At 44.6% G+C, this 20,444-nt stretch overlaps 1 protein-coding gene across 2 annotated transcripts in view; it reads right to left on the bottom strand.

The window, feature by feature from the left end:
- Nucleotides 1-8,369: 8,369 nt before the first annotated feature.
- Gmeb2 (glucocorticoid modulatory element binding protein 2) overlaps nt 8,370-20,444 on the bottom strand; it is a 38,900-nt gene continuing 26,825 nt past the window's right edge. For both annotated transcript variants that reach the window (XM_055596224.1, XM_055596225.1), the window contains 6 exons: nt 17,497-17,600; nt 15,730-15,887; nt 12,843-12,914; nt 12,484-12,621; nt 12,112-12,234; nt 8,370-11,381 (listed from right to left, as the gene is read on the bottom strand). In XM_055596224.1, coding sequence (XP_055452199.1) covers nt 10,741-11,381; nt 12,112-12,234; nt 12,484-12,621; nt 12,843-12,914; nt 15,730-15,887; nt 17,497-17,600 — 1,236 coding nt within the window. In that variant the 3' untranslated portion in view covers nt 8,370-10,740. The remainder of the gene's footprint in view (nt 11,382-12,111; nt 12,235-12,483; nt 12,622-12,842; nt 12,915-15,729; nt 15,888-17,496; nt 17,601-20,444) is intronic.

Genomic DNA, 20,444 nt, shown 5'->3' with positions numbered 1-20,444 from the left:
GCTAGAGTCTGTCTGGGGCAGCTGGTCCTGCCCACTTGCAGGCAAGAGGGTGGTCCTCACACCTCTCTAGGTAGCCCTTCCAGTCCCCAGCCACCACCCTATACTTACCCAGTGCACCAGCATCGACTTAAAGCTGCGATCACTTTCGATTCTGCCCCTGGGGCGACTCAGACCTCTGACGACAGAGCACGGAAATTACCTCACTGCCCCCCCTGCCCCGCCCCCGTCCCGCCCTCAAGTGATAGCCTCCCTCCCAGACCTGGCGGAGCTCTCTGGCCCCAATAAGATTCCCCCAGTCCCCACCCCCACAGTTCCCTCAGGTCAATACTGCAGGATTTGACCTGGCCCTTTCCCTCCCCCTACACTCACACTTGGATGTCTGTAGCCTCTTGTGTGGAGAACGGTGACATGAGTCTCGGGTAGATGGCTTTAAGGTAAAAAAATGCTCCTACTGGGAGTGGGAGGGTCCTTGCCCTGACAAATTTACCCTAGGTGCTATGGCCCAGGGCTAGGGTCCTTGGGAGTAGGACCAGAGAGGCAAGGGACTGAAAACTCTATAATGGGGATCTGTTCCTAAAAGGCACTAGACTTTTTCCTAGAAGCTCTAATGATTATAGTCAACCCCTTAAGATACACAGAGACGTTGGGAGTGTGCCAGAACTCAGAGAATTAGAAAACTTCTGGCCTCAAACCAAAAAGCAGAAAGAGCAGGGGGGGCATTGTGCATTCTCATTTGAGCCTGACCTTCTGGGCTCAGTGGGGAAGTACCGCCACAGGTCTCAAAGCACTGGGGTCACCCTAAAGGCTGAGTAGCCCACTGAGCTAGGCTACTCTGGCACTGGGATCTTGGCTTCAAAAGCTGCAAAGGACAGATGTGAGTACTCAGCAGAAATGACCAAATATCAGAAAAGATTCCGCTTCCTCTTTGTGGTTTGGGACATTTGTAACAGGCGTGGAGGGCAGGAATACTCAATGATAGCTCCTCCTCAGTGTGGGATGGGACTTGTAGGGGAGGAGCTGAGGCTGCTTGCCAACCCCCAGCTAGCAGGAGCTCAACCCTCACTATACCCAACTGTAAAGTCAAGAAGAGCACAGATGTGTCAGAAATAAGTTTGGGGCTAGATGTGGTGGCCCATCCCTTTAAATAGTACAGAGGCAGGTGGATCCCTGAATTCGAGGCCAGCCTGGTCTACAAAGTGAGTTCCAGGACAACTAGGACTACATAGAGAAACCCTGTCTCAAAAAAATAAAAAAAGAGACAAAGAAAGAATGACAGACAGACAAACACACACACACACACACACACACACACACAGAAGTTTGGGGTCACAAAGAAGGAGACTACAACTGCAATAGAAGTGTCTAGACAAAGCAAAACTTTACTCTTGATTAAGAAGGTGTGTTCAGAAGAGGAAATGCACAGTGACAGGAAATATACTTGGTTTTTATTCTAATTCAGGTAGTGACTGTGTCTTTTCCCTTTTGGCTGGTCTGAGAAGAACTGACGTACAAAAAATGATGGGGTGTGGAGGAACTGTTACTGCTCTAGGTCATCGAATTCTTGGAATGCAGCTGGAGCCCTTTGTGTAAATAAAGGTTTAACTAGGTGGGGAAATTAAAACATTTGTAAGAAACATTTTACACATGGCAGGGAAGGTAAAAAAAAATTTAAATTCCTCTTATAGTATTTGGTAGAAAAGGTTCACATTAATATTTCTTACAGGTGGACAAGCAGATGTCTGGGTCAGGGTCTACAAATTGATCAGAATACGCATGCAGGGGTCTAACATATGGTGTAAAGCTGTACCCACACTCTGAAAAAACGACTTGCTCTCAGTTCACTTGTTAGAAGCTAGTTAGCATCCTAAAGCAGAAATGACAAACTGGGACTGGCCTCTGCCAACCTCTTATAGCAGACGGTTCAAAGATTTAAACAGACAAAATCACAACCACCTCAGATAGAGTATGTTCACAGCTACCAACCTTAGCCTTGAACCGAGACGAGAGTCAGCACTCACCTTTACCCTGGCCCACAAGTTGAAGCTGGTTCCGCCCAAGCTAGCTTGAGAGACTCAGTCAATGGCTTGAAAGGCCCCAAAGGTCACCATGTAATTCTTTTCCTTCTCAGAGAACCAGTTGTTAAACATCTACCAGCACAATATTGATAAATTCATCCCATAAAACTAAAACAATTTTTTACAGGAAAAAACACTCACCACCAATAAAGCAAAAGCCAGACAAACAAAAAGAAAAATTGTAACTGTTATCACAGGTAAAAGTCTAATTTCTTTAACATTAATATTCAAAACTATAACTATTGTAAGTTCAGAAAAAAAAACTCACAATCTGTAAGAAAAAAAATAGGCAGAGTAAACAAACCAATATTTTTTATACAAACAAAACAGGAAATAGAAGTTGTTCCAAATGTAGAGAAAATATTCACCATCATGTGAGGAAAACACAGACCCAGAGCCTCCTGATTGAGTCTCCACTTTGCATCTGCAAGACCACACTAAATCCAGGTCCAACTGGATCCCAGAAGGACAACAACTAGGTAGCCACATGTAGAATTACAGGGACCTACACCAAGAAACAGTAACAGACAGTGGTTGCCGGGATTACCCATGGAAGCCTTCCTTCCAATCACCACAGATCCAGGTCCCCAGACCCAGCACTACAGTGACTTCATCATCTCAATGGTGGGCCCACTTCTAATGCAGGGAATACTGGGAAGCCACTGAAAAGGGGGTCTCTCAGTTCTGGACACTTTACTACAGAATAAAAAGAAAATCAAAGTGTTCAACAATGCATTCTTGACTATAAAAATACACACACACACACCTCTTACAACAATTTGAAATTTGTTCTAGAAATCAGAAGTAAGCTGTAGCCAGTGTTTGAGTTTGGAGGAAGGTCTTCAGAGAGCCCCCACAGTGACTGCTTGGGTGCATCACCAGAGGCAGAAAGATGGATGTCACAAGCCCTGTGATGAAGTATTAGGAGGACACAGCCTCTGTTTCATGCCAAAGATTGAGATCAACCCCATCACAATGGCCCCAGACAGACTCCTGAGAGATGTTTGGTGACCACCTGTTCACGTCAGAGAAGGCCCAGGTGCCAAGCCAGACTGAGGAAGCCAAAAAGGCCAAAGAAAACTGGTGTGACTGAAATCTAGAATTGGGCTAAGGAAACAAAAATGCATATACAAAATGATCAGATCATTAATCCAACAAGTTAAAAATGTACATATATGCTAATACGATGTCTTATTTTCCTACTGCTGTGATAAAACTCTACAACCAAAGCAACTTTTTGTTTCGCTTTGTTTTATCAAGACAGAGTTTCTCCGTACCTTTAGCTGTCCTGTACTCACTTTGCAGACTAGGCCTGCCTCTGCCTCCCCAAGTGCTGGGATTAAAGGGTTGTGCACCACTACTCCCATCTCCAAAGCAACTTATAAAAGAGTTTAATTTAGCTTACAGTTTTAGAGGGTTAGAGTCCATGGTGATGGAGTGAAGAAACAGCTGAGTGCTCACATCTTGATCACAATCACAAGGCAGAGAGGGCACTGGTAATCTTTTAAAGCCTACCCCCATGACACACCTCCTTCAGCAAAGCTACATTTCTTAGTCCTTCCTAAATAATTCTACCAAGTAAAGACCACTGAGGAAAATTAAAAGATAAGCCACTATGATGGTCTAAATGAGAATGGCTCCCATCGGCTCATAAATTTGAATAGGTAGAACTATTTGTTAAGGATTAGAAGGCGCAGCCTCATTGAAGGAGGTGGGCTTTGAGGTTTCAAAAGTCCATGCCATTCCCACTTAGCTCTCTCTGCCTCCTATTTGTGGATAAAGATGTAAGCTCCCAGCTATTGCTCCACACCATGCCTGCCTGCCTGATGCCATACTTTCTACCATGATGGCCATAGTCTCTAACCTTCTGCAGCCATGAGTCCCATTTAAAGGTTTTCCTTTATAAGTTGCCTTGTCTATGGCTTTTTGTCACAGCAATAGAAAAGTAACTATGGCAGCAGCAGCCGCTGACTTAGAAAAAAATATAGTAGAAATGTGTGGGCCTGATAAACTGTAAGCAGATTATTATTATTATTATTATTATTATTATTATTATTATTATTTTCTCCAGTGCTGGGGACTTAAGTAGTAGTTTGTGCATACTAGGCAAGTAAGTACTCTGCCAATGGGCTATACTTCCAACCCACAAACTCTTTTTCAAAATTTCAAAGTACAAGTGTAGTTTTTGCTCGTTGGTTGGAGACAGCATCTCACTATATAGCACTGGCTAACCTGAAACTTGTGGAGACCAAGCTGTCCGGGAGCATACAAAGATCCATCTGCTTCTGCCTCTCCCCACCCCCCACCGCCACTGCTGGTATTAAAGGCGTGTGCCCCGTGCATGACAAAAGGTTTTTAAAAAGTCCTTTGAAAAATGTTATTATGAGAACAACCTAGGAGAGATACTTGCAAGAAATAAATCTGATGAAAATATCTAATAAAAAGTTAATATCTGCTCCTGTCTTCAATCTCATTATGTGTGAGACCCTGGGTTTGATCCCCCCCCCCAAAAAAAAAAAAAAAAAAAACAGAAAAAAAAGTAAAAATAGAAGTCATAATTAACAAAATGGACCTAGTTAAAAATGAGTGAAAAAGGGGCTGGAGAGATGGCTCAGTGGATAAGAGCACCAGCTGCTCTTCAGAAGATCCAGGTTTAATTCCCAGCACCCACATGGTAGCTCACAACTGTCTGTAATTCTGGGGGGCCCTGACATGCTACTGGCGACACTCATAAATATAAATACTCATATATATCAAATAAAAATAATTATTTTTTTAAAAATAGGCAAAAAAGCTGTCTCAGCCGCCATCGGAGAGCAGCAGCCATGGCCCTGCCCTATCTGATGGCTGTGGCTTCAATAAGGGCCACAAGGTGAGGAAGAGCATCAGCATCCTATGAGTGGCACATCATGGAGCTTCTCTAGGTGTCTAAGGACAAGCACATGCTCAAATTCATCAAGAAGAGGGTGGGCATGCACATCTGTGCCCAGAGGAACCAGGAGGAGCTGAGCAACGAACTGGCAGCTATGTGGCCAAGAAGGACTGATGCCCCCTCCCTGCTATAAACATTGTGCAGCTCCCCCGCCCCACAAAAAAGGCAAACAAACAAACAACAACCTGACACTTTTCTGAAGGGGATATACAGGCACATAAAAAGATCTTTTTAAGGACTGGAGAAATGCCTTGGCCATTAAGAGTATCTCCTGCTTTTGCAAAGGATCTGGATTTAGTTCAGAAGCAACTCACAACCGTCTTTGTTTGGTTGGGTTGGTTTTGTTTCATTTTTCAAGACAGGGTTTCTCTGTTAGCCTTGGCTGTCTGGTAGACCAGGCTGGCCTTGAACTAGAGATCTGCCTGCCCCTGCCTCCTGAATACTGAAATTAAAGGAATGAGCCAACTGGCTTCCCAACAATCTTTTGACTCTAGTTCAGAGGATCTTGGGCCTTCTTTTGGTACTGCAAACACTAGGCATGGATGTGTTGCACAAACATAAATGTAGGCGAAAGGCTCATACCCATAAAAATAAAAACAAATCTCTTTTCTTTGTTTTTGTTTATCAAGACAGGGTTTCTCCGTGTAGCCCTTGTTGTCTTAGAACTTGCTCTGTAGACCAGGCTTCAACTCAAAGAACCTGCCTCCCTTTGCTATGATTAAAGGCCTGTGCCACTACCACATGGCACAAATCTTCTTTTAAAAGGCTGTTGTAGCTCCTATTCCATTATGCAACTACAAGTTAAAGCAGCAGCGAAGGAAGGTGCAATGGCTCAGTTTGTAAAAGCACTTGCTGCACAAGCCTGACAACCTGAGTCCCGTCCCTGGGACCCTCAGAGCTACCCTTTGACCTCCACAAGCTCACGGCACACGCACTCCCACATGCATCAGGCACACAGTAATACGGTATTTTTAATAGGGAAATTGAGTGTGGGGATACATGTCTGTAATCCCACAGGAAAAGCAGGAGGATTACAAGTTTGAAGCCATCTTGTCCTACCCAGTAGGAACATCTCAAACAAACAATCTGCACCTACACCTATCACTACTACATGAAGTGAGGATGTGGGTCAACAGGAACACTCATTGCTGCTAGAAATGCAAAATAATACAGCTGTGCACCAGAAGACGGTGGTAAGAAACTAAAAAGTGTTTCTGTATGATCCAGCAATGGTTATTTACTCAAAAGAATTGAAAAAACATGTTCTCCTTTGGTAGGTGTATGGGCAGAGTGCAGTCTATCCAAATGCGGGGTACCATCCTCTGTGGACTCTGTGCTTCAGAACACTGCAAGCTGAGTGGATGGACTGCTCCCCCGCTCCCCATTCTTTCTTCCTTCAGTCAAGTAGCCAGTGCTAAAACCTGTCTCTAGGAACTTTTCAGTGGGGGCTCAAGAGGTTTATATTTTGCAGCCTGTGACTATGATAAACTTCAGAAATAGCTGTGGGAAGGGCTGATGAAGGTACACATATTCCCCCTTGCCCAGGGGCAGAAAAGGGTTCTTTGATAATGCTGGGACCACAACGACTGTAGAGAATAGCAGTAAAGAAAAATGTGAACTTTCTTGGCCCTAGAGATGGAGGGGTACGGCTTAGTGAGGAGGGGACACCTGAGATGAGATTGCAGAAAGGTGTCCTGAGCAAAAAGTGGCTGATGACATCCTCCCAGAAACAAGGACCGACAGTAAGTATTGATGATTATTATTTAATATTGATTTATCTTTTAGTTAAACAGCAGTTATTCCTAAACTAGCTGTATACCCAAATCATGAGACTAGGATTTATTTCGTTAACCTAGAGCACAATGCTGGGTTACTCCATCCTAATCCTCCAAGCCCACAAAAGTTGCCTCCCATTCAGATTTCCCACGTCATACTTGCATTTTAGTCATGTCTTAGGTCCGGTTCATCTCTCCTGATGTTTCTCCATCCTCTCCTCACATATCTCTTTCACTCCTTCTTTCTCTTCCCCTCCGGACCAGGATATCCCATCCTATCTCTCCACTGCTTACCATTAGCTTGTTTTTTATCAGCAATATAGAGAACACAAGGTGGCACGTGTACACAAATTTAAGACAGGTGATGCTTAGAATAAGCATCAATGCAATGTCTAGACTGAAACCAGATAGTAGGGTAGAAAAATCAGCATTTGAATGAACAAGGGTAAATTGTATACATTCCACAAGAACATTATTCCAACAAGGAAGGAAAAGGTTTAGGGGAGAAAGCAAGAATTCTGTGTTGGATCCATTAAATCTAAGGTGCCTACAGCTTTCCTGGGAGATTACAGGTGTGCTGGAGACAGGAGGTCCATGGAATGCGATGACAGGAAGGGCCCATGGCCCATCTATTTGGCTCTCTTGCAGTGGAGCATGAATGCTCACAGAAGAACACTGAATCAGAGCAAGTCTTTAAATGGTAAGCAGACATCTGTTTAGGTCTCCCTTAGGAAGTCACATCCATAAACAACTATCTGAAGGAAGTCTGTGCCTTATCCAACTCTCATTAAGTGACAGGACATGGTATCTGCCTCTCTACTCTGTAGGATGTGGAAAAGGCCTACCTGTGGTCCCCTAAGAACCACAATACCAAATCCAGCAACAGTGCTGAAGAAGGATCTCAAACAAGGTAGGCAAGGGAAAAACATGGTTAGCTTGACAGCAATGGTCTCTCCCTATCCTTGGAACTTCAGCTTCAGATCAAGGTGAAGCAGAGTTACTCTAGCTTTACCCTCACCCTGTTCAATGTTCGTAACAGCTCTACAGTGTCTTCCCTGACTTGTAAAGAGTGAATCTCTGTTGTTTCTGAACCACCCTGTCTGCACAATCTGATGCAGCAACAGGGAGGCACACAGTAAAATGACTAACACCTACACTACGCACACCTCAGTTGAACACAGAAGCCAAATGGTACCTGGTGCAGTTATTAAAACTGTTTGAACAGGATGTTATGGCACACACTTTTAATCATAGCACTCAGAAGACAGAGACAGGTGGAATCCCTGTGGGTTGCAGGCCAGCTTGGTCTAGCCAGGGCTATAAAGAGAGATCCTGTCTCAGACAAAAACAAATAAACAAAAACAAACCCCACCACCAACAAAAAACAAAGCAAAACAAACAAAAAACTGCTCGACTTCAGGACACTAGGACCCTGGGAAGGCTCCTTGGCTCCAAAGCATAATCAGACTCAGTGGGCAGATGTAGCTGAAGAACCTGACACAAGATTGCACTGTCTTTGAGCGGCATGCTTTTACAAGTTAAATTTGGTTTCTTCATGGCTTCCATTACAAGAGACAAACACACAAATTATAAAAGTGTTTTTATTTTAAATCAAAGTACCAAGCAGATACTTACTAAACAACATACAAAGTAGAACTCAAAGAACTCAAACTTTCCCTTTCCCTGTGTGCCTCCTGGGCAGGCATGGAAAGGAGCTTGCACCCTCTGCAAAACCAAAGCCTGTCTTATTTTCTCAGAAAACCAAACTGAAAGCAGCCACAAGCACCCATATTTGCATGTATAGGGGAAGACCTTCCTTTCTGGGTCCTGAATGGCCCAATGAGCAGGGAACACAGCAACAGAGAAGTCAGCAGGAACCACAAGAGGCAGGTGCAAACAAGTGGTTGGGCAATGAGCACACTTCTGGCACCAGAACTGTAGGTTCCATGCAGGTGGGACTATTGGGCCTTCTCTGTCCTGCAGAACCTTCACTGGCCTGCCAGGAACAGCCTTGGAGGATGTGTGTGGACAGCCTCTGAGGACACTGGGAATGAGTGCTGTAAACTAATTCTGAAGCTGACTTGAAGATTATTTTTGTATGGCTCTGAAATAAACTTCACCTTCCAGTACCTCCATGCTCTAAGGGGCAACAGCTAAAAATGTTTCAACTTTGCTCTTATGAAGAAAGGAAACTGGCTCACATTCCCAAAAGAAGATGGTATCTGGAAAGGCTCTTGTGCCAAGGAAAGGCTCTTGGTTCCAAGGGCAGGAAGGTTTTTATTTGTGACATTAATTTAGTCTGAGCTTGTAGCAGGGACTTCAGGGAAGCAGCCACTCTGCGAGTCCTACCAATGCCCCTAGAGTCACACAGCTGTATATAACAGGACTGTAAACTCAATGAAAAAAAATAAGTTTTTAAAAAGGAGTATATACAAAAACAGGTAAACATCTTGCCAAAACCAGCTGATTCATGACCACAGTGAACAGTGATGTAACAGAAGAAAAACAAGAGCTAGAACCTCAGTAGCTTGACATGGGTGAGAGCAGGGGCAGATAAGGCCCCAGTCACAGCAAAGGTGTAAAAGGAGTCTGGGCACTCAGAGGGGATGGATAGATGGACAAGTTAACCAGTTCCCTTCAAAGCAGTGAAATGGGACAGTGGCCCCTTCCTCCTGAAGGGCCCTTGAAAGGAGAGCCTTCAGTTGACAGAACAGGAGGTTCAACAGGCACCCTAGGACTATCCCAGGACATACTTTACCAAGAGGCCAAAACTTTTTGTTCCCTGAATTTTTTGTTCGGCTCCAAGGACTCTAGCCTAGAGGATATCCCCCATGGCCCAAACCCAGACCTTCAAAAACTGCCTGAAGACAGCCTTCCATGGAACATTCTAGATCTTATCTCCTGGCTGACTGGCCCACCACGCTAACCAGCCATCTTACATAACCTGGAGCTTTCAAGATAGAGACACTTGAGTATTGACCAGAGAGGCCCAACGCCACCTTCAGGGGAGATCTGCGGTGGGTGGGGAGACTACTATAGGGGACTACAAGAGCTGGCTGCACACAGGGAGTCATTTGAGCTACCCCAAATCTCAGGCATACCTCCATTCAAATCCTCCAGAGCTTTGTCTCAGGGAAAGACACTACCTAAGCCCTCTAGCACCTGGCTAGGTATATATATTAGGTGCCCTGGGTCCCTCCTAGAACTTACTCAGGAGCCTAGGCACTCAGCATTGTTTTGGTTGAAAACACTATAAATTTGATTTTTTTTTTCCTAGAAGCCTACTAAAACACCTGCAGCCCATGTGCAAAGGGGTCTAGAACACGCCAAGTCCATTGGACCCCTTCACCACCTGAGTGCCTGTGGGATGGGGAGCGGTCCTGACTGGGGTATGCACTTAGTCCCAGGGCATGTTCCCAGCAGTGAAGAAACATGGACACTGGCCATACTGAACCTACAGAGAACTGTGGGAAGAGACCAAATCCATAGGATCCATGGCTTCCACACTCAGGCATGCTGCCCAAGATATGTGTCAATAATGTCCCAGCAGGCTCAGCCCCATGGGAATGCAGGCACTAGGACCTGTAATTAGCGGGGCTCTGGTGCTGGCTCTGCAGCTACACCAGAAGCACCCAGGCCTCCTCCTGGTCACTGACCCTCTGGTTCCTGCTCAAGGCCCAACATGTAAACAGGATTAATAAGCAACAGATGGAAAAGAGTATTTCCCACAAAAAAGGGGAGGAAGTTTAGAAGTTGAAGACTGATTTTCCAGGTTGCTGGCATCATTCTACCCCTTTTTCTTCTCTTGATTCATCCGGCAATCCTCTCTTTGGTTCAGCCCATCAGACCTGCCTGTGCTGAGCCAGCCCCATAGCCTGTGTCTGTAGTGGCCTCTGCCTGCAGTGGCCTGAGGAGAGGCAGCCAGCCCATCTTGGAAGGATTTTACCCTGTCTGCCAGCTACTTCTGCTCATGGTCCTCTGCTACAGCAGCCACCTCAATAGTGGCTGTGTGCTCCTCAGGTCCAGTAGCAGCTGCTGTAGGCACTGTCACAATGGTACTGCCTGCAGGTGATGCCTGAGCCACATTCTGCAGGGTGGGTCCCAGGCCAGGCAGGGTGAGCAGCTGCAGGGGGCTGACCACCTTTAGTACTGTGCTGCCATCCTGCATGGCAGCTGTGCTTAGAACTGTGAGGCTGGATGTGTCCGGATGGATCTCTACAGCGCTGGGGAAGGTAGAGCCAGAAGAGGCCAGGACTGTGTAACCTCCAAGCAGTGGAGAGGCTGGTGAACTGGCTGGGACAGCTTGAGAAGAGCCCTTACCCAGGACAGTGGAGGGCAGTGTAGATACCACTTTGCCAAGTGGCACACTGGTCAGCTGGGACACAGGCATTCCTGAGCCAAGAGCAATCTGTGCAGACTGTGTAAGCACCTGTGAAGCCACAGCAGCTGGTCCAGATGTAGCCCGAGCAAGACGGGGCCGCTTCATAGGGGATGGCAGGGACACTGGAGTCAACGTCATGAGCACATTGCTGAGGTGCTGGGACTTGTGCTTCAGCTCCTTGGCACGGCGGCGATGCTCATCACACTGCTGCTCCAGGGCTGCAGGGACACAAAGTATCACCACAGAGAACAGGGGGAGGACAGACAGCATTCCCACGGGGATAAAGCCGACATGTATAATCAGTGAGTGGCTCATAAATCAAAAGCATCCGAATGACTAGAAGGCTGCTCGCCAGGGGAAAGGCTGGCATCAGTGGGTCCCTTAATGGCCCTCAGGATGACCCAAGACCACAGTTCCAAAGTTGAAGTGCTATAGGACAAACCTTCCCCTCAGCACCAATGTGTTTTAGTCAGTTTCACAAGAAAGTTGTTAGGCCAAAGCAATCAAGTGAAACGTCTATTTACACAAAACACACACAAACACACACACACACGCACGCACGCACAGAGAGAGTCACATGTCGGTCACACATTTAAGTAAAAACACAAGGAAAACGTATTACTAATAAACAAATACCATAGGACAATCCAGCTCTGGCTGGAACAGGTTTTTTTTCCATTCCCCTATCCAGTTCCTTTAAATTAAATAACTTGGTTCATCACAAAAATGTCAGTAAACAGTGACCTGTGTTTTCTATACTGGCAAGTTCTGGCCACAGCCACTGGAGTTTTACTGACTTTCTCATGTATATTGCCTGTGTTGCTCTGACTTCTTGGTCCTCAAATGAAAAGCTCACCTATGTGGCTATGTCTCAGAAAAGCATATGTATACATGACTAGAGAGGTAAGCGTACAGGTTCCTCAAACCCCACACTGCTGATGGGCATACCTGCCAGGTCCCGGGCATACTGTTCTCGAGAACGATCCATCTGGCACTTGTGGCTGGCCAATACCTTCTTCACCAGATCCAGCATGCCAAAGTTTTGCACAATGTTGTTGAGTAGGACAGCATCTTAAAGGGACAATACCAACACTTAGTGAAAATCTAGGTCCTTCCTAAAGTTCCTAAATTTCAGTGACTGGCTCCTGAGGAACTGCCTATGAAAGGAGCCAGCTCCAAAGATGGTTAGAGTGTATATCAAAAGACTCTCCTACTGACAACTCCCCTCAGCACAGTAGGGTCCTATGTTCAGGTTCAACTTCCATCCCAGCTACATGGCAAGGCCTGGGGCTGGCAGGAGGGAGACTCAGACCTCCCTACCTCGGAGCTGCAGGGGCGGGTCCTGCACTCGCTGCTGCAGGCCTTTCATGGTTTCTTCTAGCTCCTGTTGGAATTCCTGTATGACCTCATCCAGCAAGCCCGCATCTTTCAGTCCCCGCCAGAATGCAAATGTATCATCTATGATGGAAGAAGAGAGTCAGGTAGGCAGGAGACAAATTGATGTATAGGGTAACTGACAACAGGATGTAGTAAAGGACATCACTTCAGGAGGTCAGCACATGAAGCACTGAGGCCCATAAGTCTAGTGGGTCAGTGGATGGATTCTGAGCCCAGCTATAATCAGACCATGGGTGGATAGTTCCTGCCATCGGCCCACCTGAGACACTTAGGGAATATACCTCCAATGGTTGTGGTCCAGTCACCAGGGTCCTCACAGGTCTCTATGGTGATGGTGGCAGGCGAACCATTCACTGCAGGTAAGACAGAACTGTGGGTGAGTGATGCTCTACATTATAGCCCCCAGAACTTTAAGTCCTGATGACCCTTTGCCACCTGAATCCTTTGTCACCCATTTTCACAGAACTGATAAGTACAATACACTTGTAATTCTCTACTTCATGTTGAGTTTATTTTCAACCACAGATGTCTTTAAACTCACAAAGAACAGGAAAACACCCTTTGAGCTATCAGTTAACTTCAGCAGCTCCCAACATTTTGCTCCTCTGGTTCTATGTGCAATCCCCTGTGACTAAGCCTTGGGAAATAGGCAAGGAAACCCTCTACCTACCTTGACCTCCCTTTCTTTGCACTATTGGTCACTTTTAACTCATCTAAATTTTACTGACACCAGAGTAATCCTAGAATTTATCATATTCCCATTTTTTATATTAAACGAGAGATAAACCATCCATTCTAATATATCCCCAAGCACATTTCTGATACTATAAACTTAACTGTCCATATAGTTTGCACTTAAAAGTTCTGGAGTTTCTGCCCAAGGCTTCATGCACAGACCTAGCTCAGAGGCTGACTCAGAAGGAGACATATATTCCAGAAAACGTGCAACTATCCTAGTACTCATTAATATTGAAATGCTTGTGCGTCCTGTATGCATGGAATCAACTGAACAGGAACACTTCTCCCTAGCTATATAATATTAAAGCCAAAGACTCAAAGATATTCTAAGTTAAAAAAACAAATAACCAGAAGACCTAAGAGCTAACACCAAGTCTACCTTTCCTAGGACCAGCCTTGTTTAGAGGGTTCAGAAAGCCACTTGTTCTGTCAGGAGATGGCACTAGCAGTTCCTATTTGTCCTGGCCTGTCACCTACAATCAATGATCCTTAATTAAGGAGCTACTATTTATTGACTATTTACTGTAAAAGTTATTCTACACAGTTTTCTTGTTTGTTTTGTTTTGTTGCATGAGACCTACAAAATAATACCATGAAACTGGCATTCTGGGTGGTTACCATCTTACTAAGGCTTGCAGAAGTAAGCTAATAAAATTTCTTCTAGTTTTAATGGGGCTATACACTGATAAAACATATCAGTTGGAAACATTACAAGGTTGAAAATGCATTTAATACACCTAACTACCCAGCTCCAAGTATACTTAAAACACCTCACTAGCCTTTGAAGGACTGTGACTGATTATAATAAGGTAAGCTGAGTCAGCCACGACCTGGACCTCTCATTCCCCACAGTGTCTTTTGTTCTGATGTGTATCTAGAAGAACTCTGCCCTGACCCCCTGGTGTACCTGGTGCTTTGGGTCCAGAAAGGAGTTAAACAATAGATACCCTCAGATTATGGTAAACCATAAACATGAACCGAGGAAAGAGGTAACAAAGGTCAGTCCCTATGACACTGGTGTCCCTGGCTTCTCAAGAGGAAAACACAGCACTGTCAGAAGTGCTGAACCCTAACCCTGACTCCGCCAAATCTTGATCACTAGTCTACAACAAAGCACTTTGAAGAACACAGGGCAGAACTCATAAGACCTAACTATCTTCCCCCATCCCCATATGAGGCTCTTCAATTGGCTGGTTACAGAAAGGCCATACATCCCTGATCAACATGGAAGTACATGTTAGCTTAACACTGTAGAAATTGTGAAGTGACACTGGCAAGAAAGATAATACATCCCAATTTCACCAGGTAACACAATAAGGAGCTCAAGACACAACTTCTTTCTCACCTCAGTTTACGAAATATCTCACTCAGAACTGGACAGAATTCTAGAAAACTGCAGGGTGGTGGTGGCACACACCTTTGATCCCAGAACACGGGAGGCAGAAGCAGGTGGACCCTTGTGAGTTTGAGGCCAACTTGGTCTACTGACCTAGTTCCAGGACAGCCAGGGCTACCCAGAGAAACCCTGTCTTAAAAAAACAGAAAGGGGGTGCTGGAGAGATGGCTTAGTGGTTAAGAGGTCCTGAATTCAATTCCCAGCAACCACATGATGGCTCACAACCATCTATAATGAGATCTGGTACCCTCTTCTGGCATGTAGGCACACATGTAGCAGAATACTGTATAAATAAATAAATCTTTAAAAAAAGAGAGAGGGAGAGAGAGCGTAGAGAAAGAGCGAGAGAAAATAAGAAAAAAAAGAAAAATCAGTCTTTCTACAACCCTGAAGGATGGGCATCAACAGAGAATATCCTAAATTGTCACTCAAAATCCAAATGACAGGAAAGACCTATATCCAGCTAACAGTAAGAGATCTAAAAAGGACAGTTTTTCAAAATCACCAAGCACCAGAAAAATGTACCACCAGTTCAGGCAGACCTTGAGTGGGAGAGAGCAGGCCTAGGACACAAGCCATTCTTAAACCCTCTCTATACATTAATTACTATCTTAAAATGAAAATAAATGAAGAGTGTTTTAAGATAACCCATTAGCAGCCAGTTGATAGTGGTACATGCTTTTAATCCCAGCACTCAGGAGGCAGAGGCAGGCAGATCTCTATGAGTTCAAGCTCAGCCTGGTCTACAGTTCCAGGGTAGCCAAGGCTACATAGAGAAACCCTGTCTCGAAAAATCAAACAAACAAACAAACAAAAAAAAAAAAAAAACAAACAAAAGATTCCCCATTTATAAACCCAACAAGTCCCCCACATATGATCCTAAGAAGGATACAAAGAAAAAAGCTGATCTAACACTGTAGGTCCCCATGTAGAAGGAATGCTCTGTAGGGAGCAGACAAGGTATATGGCAGCCAGAGAGGACTGGTCAGGATAGCTGCAACTGACCTGCAAGAATGGCAGCCTCTTGTACTTACCATCAGCTGCCGCTGGCGTGAGTGGGATATACTCGGTGGATGTGGGGCTACTCAGGGACACACGGGCCCCTGAGAGGTCAATCTTCGTGCTGCGGCAGGTATTAGAGCAGACCTTGTCATGCTGGTAGAAGTCTAGCTCCCCAGAGTCCATGATCTTCCTGTGGAGAGGCCAGAGCAGGCCAGGTGAGACCTAACTGAAAATACATCATCCACTATGACTTTGATTGTGCACCTGTAGGGTGTAGCTCCAGAGGTTGCCACCTGAAGACAGGTTCCTCGAGACCGAAGGTGGGCCACAACTTTGACTGTGCACAAAGCTCAAATATAAGTGCAGTACAGGTGGCACAGCCATCCCAGGACACCCACATAGCATTTTGTTTGCAGGATGGAAATGACAACACTGGTGAGCAAGTATCCATACTGTGGCTATGGACCTAGGGAGCAGATGCACAGCTAACAAAGGTCATGAGTGGCTCAGGACAGAGGCAGAGAGGTAGGAATCTTTTCCAGGGAAGCCTTACCTTTTGGAAAGACAGGAAAGGAATTCCTCAAACCTTAAGACAATGTCAAAGGCTATAGTCACTTATTCTCACCTATCGGGGTCTTCCCTTTTAAATACTCCTTCTAGTATCTTTGAGGTCTTGGATTAAAACTCCACCAGTCTCAACCAGTCTATCATGACCAATAAACAGAAGCCCAGAGATTCTAGCTATATGCAGCCTATAGGCAGTACTGGCCTAAGGCAATTCCAACATACCTGCCCTGGCCAGTGGTCCCAATAGCTATCCCATTAGACCTATTCTAGACAACAGGGTTTCTCAGAAGTATAAGGCTGAGAGCTATGAGAAAGTATCCAGAAATGATTTCTCTGAGGCTAAATTCTGACTGCTCTGACAGAAAACAGAGCACCTTAGGGACTGAGTGCTTAGAGAGTGAAGTGGCACTGGTTACTGGAACACTCCTAGCCTGCTAAATTCCAGATACACAGAGGTATTAGTCATAAAGAATGTGAGCTTGACATGTCCTATGTACCTTGTACTTCCCAAGGGACTTTAACAAAAAGTAGTAAAAAAATATAGAAAGTAACCACTGGTGTGCTGGTGCATGCTTTAATCCCAGCACTTGGGAGGCAGAGGCAGGCGGGTCTCTGTGAGTTCAAGACCAGCTTGTTCTACAGAGCAAGTCCAGGACAGCCAGGGCTACATAGAGAAACCCTGTCTCAAAAAAACAAACAAAACAAAAACCTAGAAGTAAAGGGTACCATAAAGAGCTGTTAAAAATATTAAACCTAAATGTTTGATGTACAAACATCAGTTTATAACCCTAATTTTTTTTAAAGTTTTATTTATTTAGTGTTCGAGTGCTCTAATTGCATGTACACCTGCACACCAGAAAAGGATATCAGATTCCCAGTATAGATGTTTGTGAGCCACCATGTGGGTGCTGGGGATTGAACTCAGGACTTCTGGAAGAACAGCCAGTGCTCTTAACCACTGAGCCATCTCTCCAGCCCTATAACCTTAATTTTTAACAGTGTAATGTTCAAAATACACACACATACACACACACACACACACACACACACACCACCACCACCACCACCACCACCACCCCATACCACCCCATACCACCATCACCAAGTAAAGAATTAGTGGAAATTAAAATAAACTTAACCAAAATTCCTCATCTTCAAAAAAAATCTAAAATCAAATGAAAAACCAATGGCTATGAATCCCTCCCATCACCTCAAGTTGGTTAGATGCGCACCTGAGCATGATGCCATTCATCCGGATGGCTCTCTTCCAATCCTTCAAGGTAGATTTCCCTGCCAGGTGCACAAACTCCTTTGGGCTGATCACGTGTTCATCGTACTAGAAAGAAACACAGATGTACAGGACCTTCTAAGCCTGACATGGACCTGGAGAAACTGTAACACAGCCCATTCTCCCTTCCTGCTTCAGGCTGCACCAGGGGCTCACAGCAAGGAAAAGAACCACAGCATGGCTCTAGCAGCCACAGGCCTCAGTACATAACATTGATACAGTATTCTGTTGGAATCTCCTCAGTGGCCAGGGTGAGAGGCAGCTTTCTACCTAATACTTGGCTCACTGCAGCCCCACAAAAGTGTACTATGTGCCAGATGAGGGGGCAGACCACAGCAGAGAGAGCTTGTGGTGTACTCTTCCACTAGAGCGGACATGGCAAATCTCTCTTATGAATAATTTATTCCTTAAGTGATATGCACCATATCACATCAGAAAAATGTGGTACTAATCAAGACACAAGCATATAGCCTATTTATGATGTGAATGACCCCTGACCTGAAGGGGCCACTGACATGCCACAGAAATGTAAAATGCACAGTGTTCTGTCTTGCACAGTGCTCATACACGTCCACCTCAAAGTCAGAACTGCCCTCTTGACTCAATAGTGTTCTGGGGCTTGCTAGGGCAGAAAGCTTAGAAAAGTAAAACATACTATTCAGTTTTCTTAGGCAAGTAATAATTGGAACCAAAGAATGAAAATAAAGCTCAGATGGACAGATGGACCAGTTACAGGGCCCCAGGGACCACCTTTTCTAGGAATCCTGATTCTCGAGCCCAGAAGACCTCCACAGGTAGCATGTTCACAACTGTCATAACCATCTGCTGATGGAAGTGATGTGCCTAAATCCCTTAGAACCAATGCATCTCTTGTAGTCTAGAGCAACAGGAGAGAACTCTCTTCATGCTGCTGCTCAGGGCAGCACTGGAAGACCAATGTAGTGCCCAGCATCCAGCCCTTCACCTTGCAATACCTCTGTTCATCTGACCTTGCCCTCCTGGTCTGATCTTGTGCAAGTCTGATACTATGGCTCCACTATCTATTCTATCTGCTACCCCTTTCCTTTCCTCCCCTCATGTGGGATGATGGCTATCTCCATTTCTTCTCTGCATGCTCTATGCTGGGCCCTGAACATATTGTACCTTGGCTGTCAAAGCCCACCAACCACTGGGCACCACTGTGTAGCCAGCAGTCCCTCCTTTTATTTATTAATCATTTATTTGTTTGTTTATTTATTTTTGAGATAAAGTCTTGCTATGTAGCCATGGCTGGTTTGGTAATTACTATGTAGTCTAGGCTGGTCTCAAAATCACAGCCACCCTCCTGCTTCAGCCTCTCAAATGCTAGGACTACTATTAGCATTTGTAATCATGCCTGGCTACCAACATTTAATTTCCATCAGTGCTGCCCCTCATGTCTCTTACTCTCCATTCCTCCTTGCATCCTATGTTTCTGTCTGGGGTCTCTTCCTCTGCATGAAGCATATTCAGAAAATTCTCTGGAGAAGATATGCTGATGGCAACTTAATCTTGTCTGAAAACGTTTACTTCATACTTATTTTCAGGATTAACTTTACCATAATTCTCTTGTATCATAGGGACAATCTAGTATTATGTAACCTCTGCCTTCTACCATATTGTCTTTAGGATTACCCTGAGCAATCTCCCTCTGCTCTCTAGCCATTTTTATTTGGGGTACTTCTGTTAATTTGTTGGAGATATGGTCTCACGGTATAGTCCTGGCTGGCCTAGAACTCTCTATGTAGACCAGGCTGACATTGAACTCATAGAATTCTGCTTCTTGAGTATGTGCTATGATTTAATATATGTACCATCATGTTAACAAGCTGGCCCTTGTCTGGGGTATTAAAACCAGGACCTCTCACATAGTAGGCAACTAGTCTACTACTGAGCTACATCCCCAACTTGCTGGCCATTATCTCTTTTGACCCTGTTATTCTGGTGCTTCATTATGATGCTGTCTATGGGACATTTATTTTTTTTATCTAATTTTTTATTTTGATATAATTTCAAGCTTACAGAATAACTGCAAGGATAATCCAAGAACTCTACTACACTTTCTCCAGAATCACAGATATTTCATTGACCCTTCTGCACCACTGCCATTTATATAGACATATATATGCATGTCTTCTAGACTGGTAAGACCCTGGGCCCTGACCTCACAGTACATAGACATAAACTGCCTACAATCAAGGTACTCTGACACAATCATGAAATAATATTCCAGATCAGGAAATGATCAGTATATTAGTGTCTATTTGCAGTCCATATTCAACTATACCAACTGTCTCAATTAGAGCCTTTCTCCCTGGTTTGTCTTGATATAGAACTCAACCCAAGAATGATCACAAGGTTTATCAGATCTCTACATAAAGCCACTTTCCAACCTGCCTTCATCTTCCTTTACCTTTGCATTTTTGAACCATAAAGGTCAGGTTTTTATTTTTTGTTGTTGTTTTTAAATTTTATTTTATGTGTATGAGTGTTTGTTCTACCTGTGTATATACTATGTGCATGCCCAGTGCCTGAGGAGGTCAGAAGGATCTCCTGAAACTGGAATTACAGATGATTATGAGTTGCCATGTGGATGCTAGAAATTGAACCCAGACCTCTTAACTACTGAGCTATTTTTTACAGCCTTTTTTTTTTTTTTTTTCCCGGAGGGGGCTTGTTTTGTTTTTTTGTTTTTTGTTTTTTGTTTTTTGTTTTTTTTGAGACATGGTTTCTCTGGGTGTCCTAAAATTAACTCTACAGAGCTCTACAGAGGTCAAGTTGGCCTCAGACTCAGAGATCCGCTGCCTCTGTCTCCCAAGTGCTGGGATTAAAGACATGTGCCATTACCTCCGCTGTGTGTGTGTGTGTGTGTGT

This window comes from Psammomys obesus, unplaced genomic scaffold, assembly GCF_907164565.1.
Source record: "Psammomys obesus unplaced genomic scaffold, mPsaObe1.curated_primary_1811, whole genome shotgun sequence".
Taxonomy (NCBI): Eukaryota; Metazoa; Chordata; class Mammalia; order Rodentia; family Muridae; genus Psammomys; species Psammomys obesus.
The sequence above is the reverse complement of the archived record's forward strand: the minus strand, read 5'-3'. Positions and strand labels throughout refer to the sequence as shown.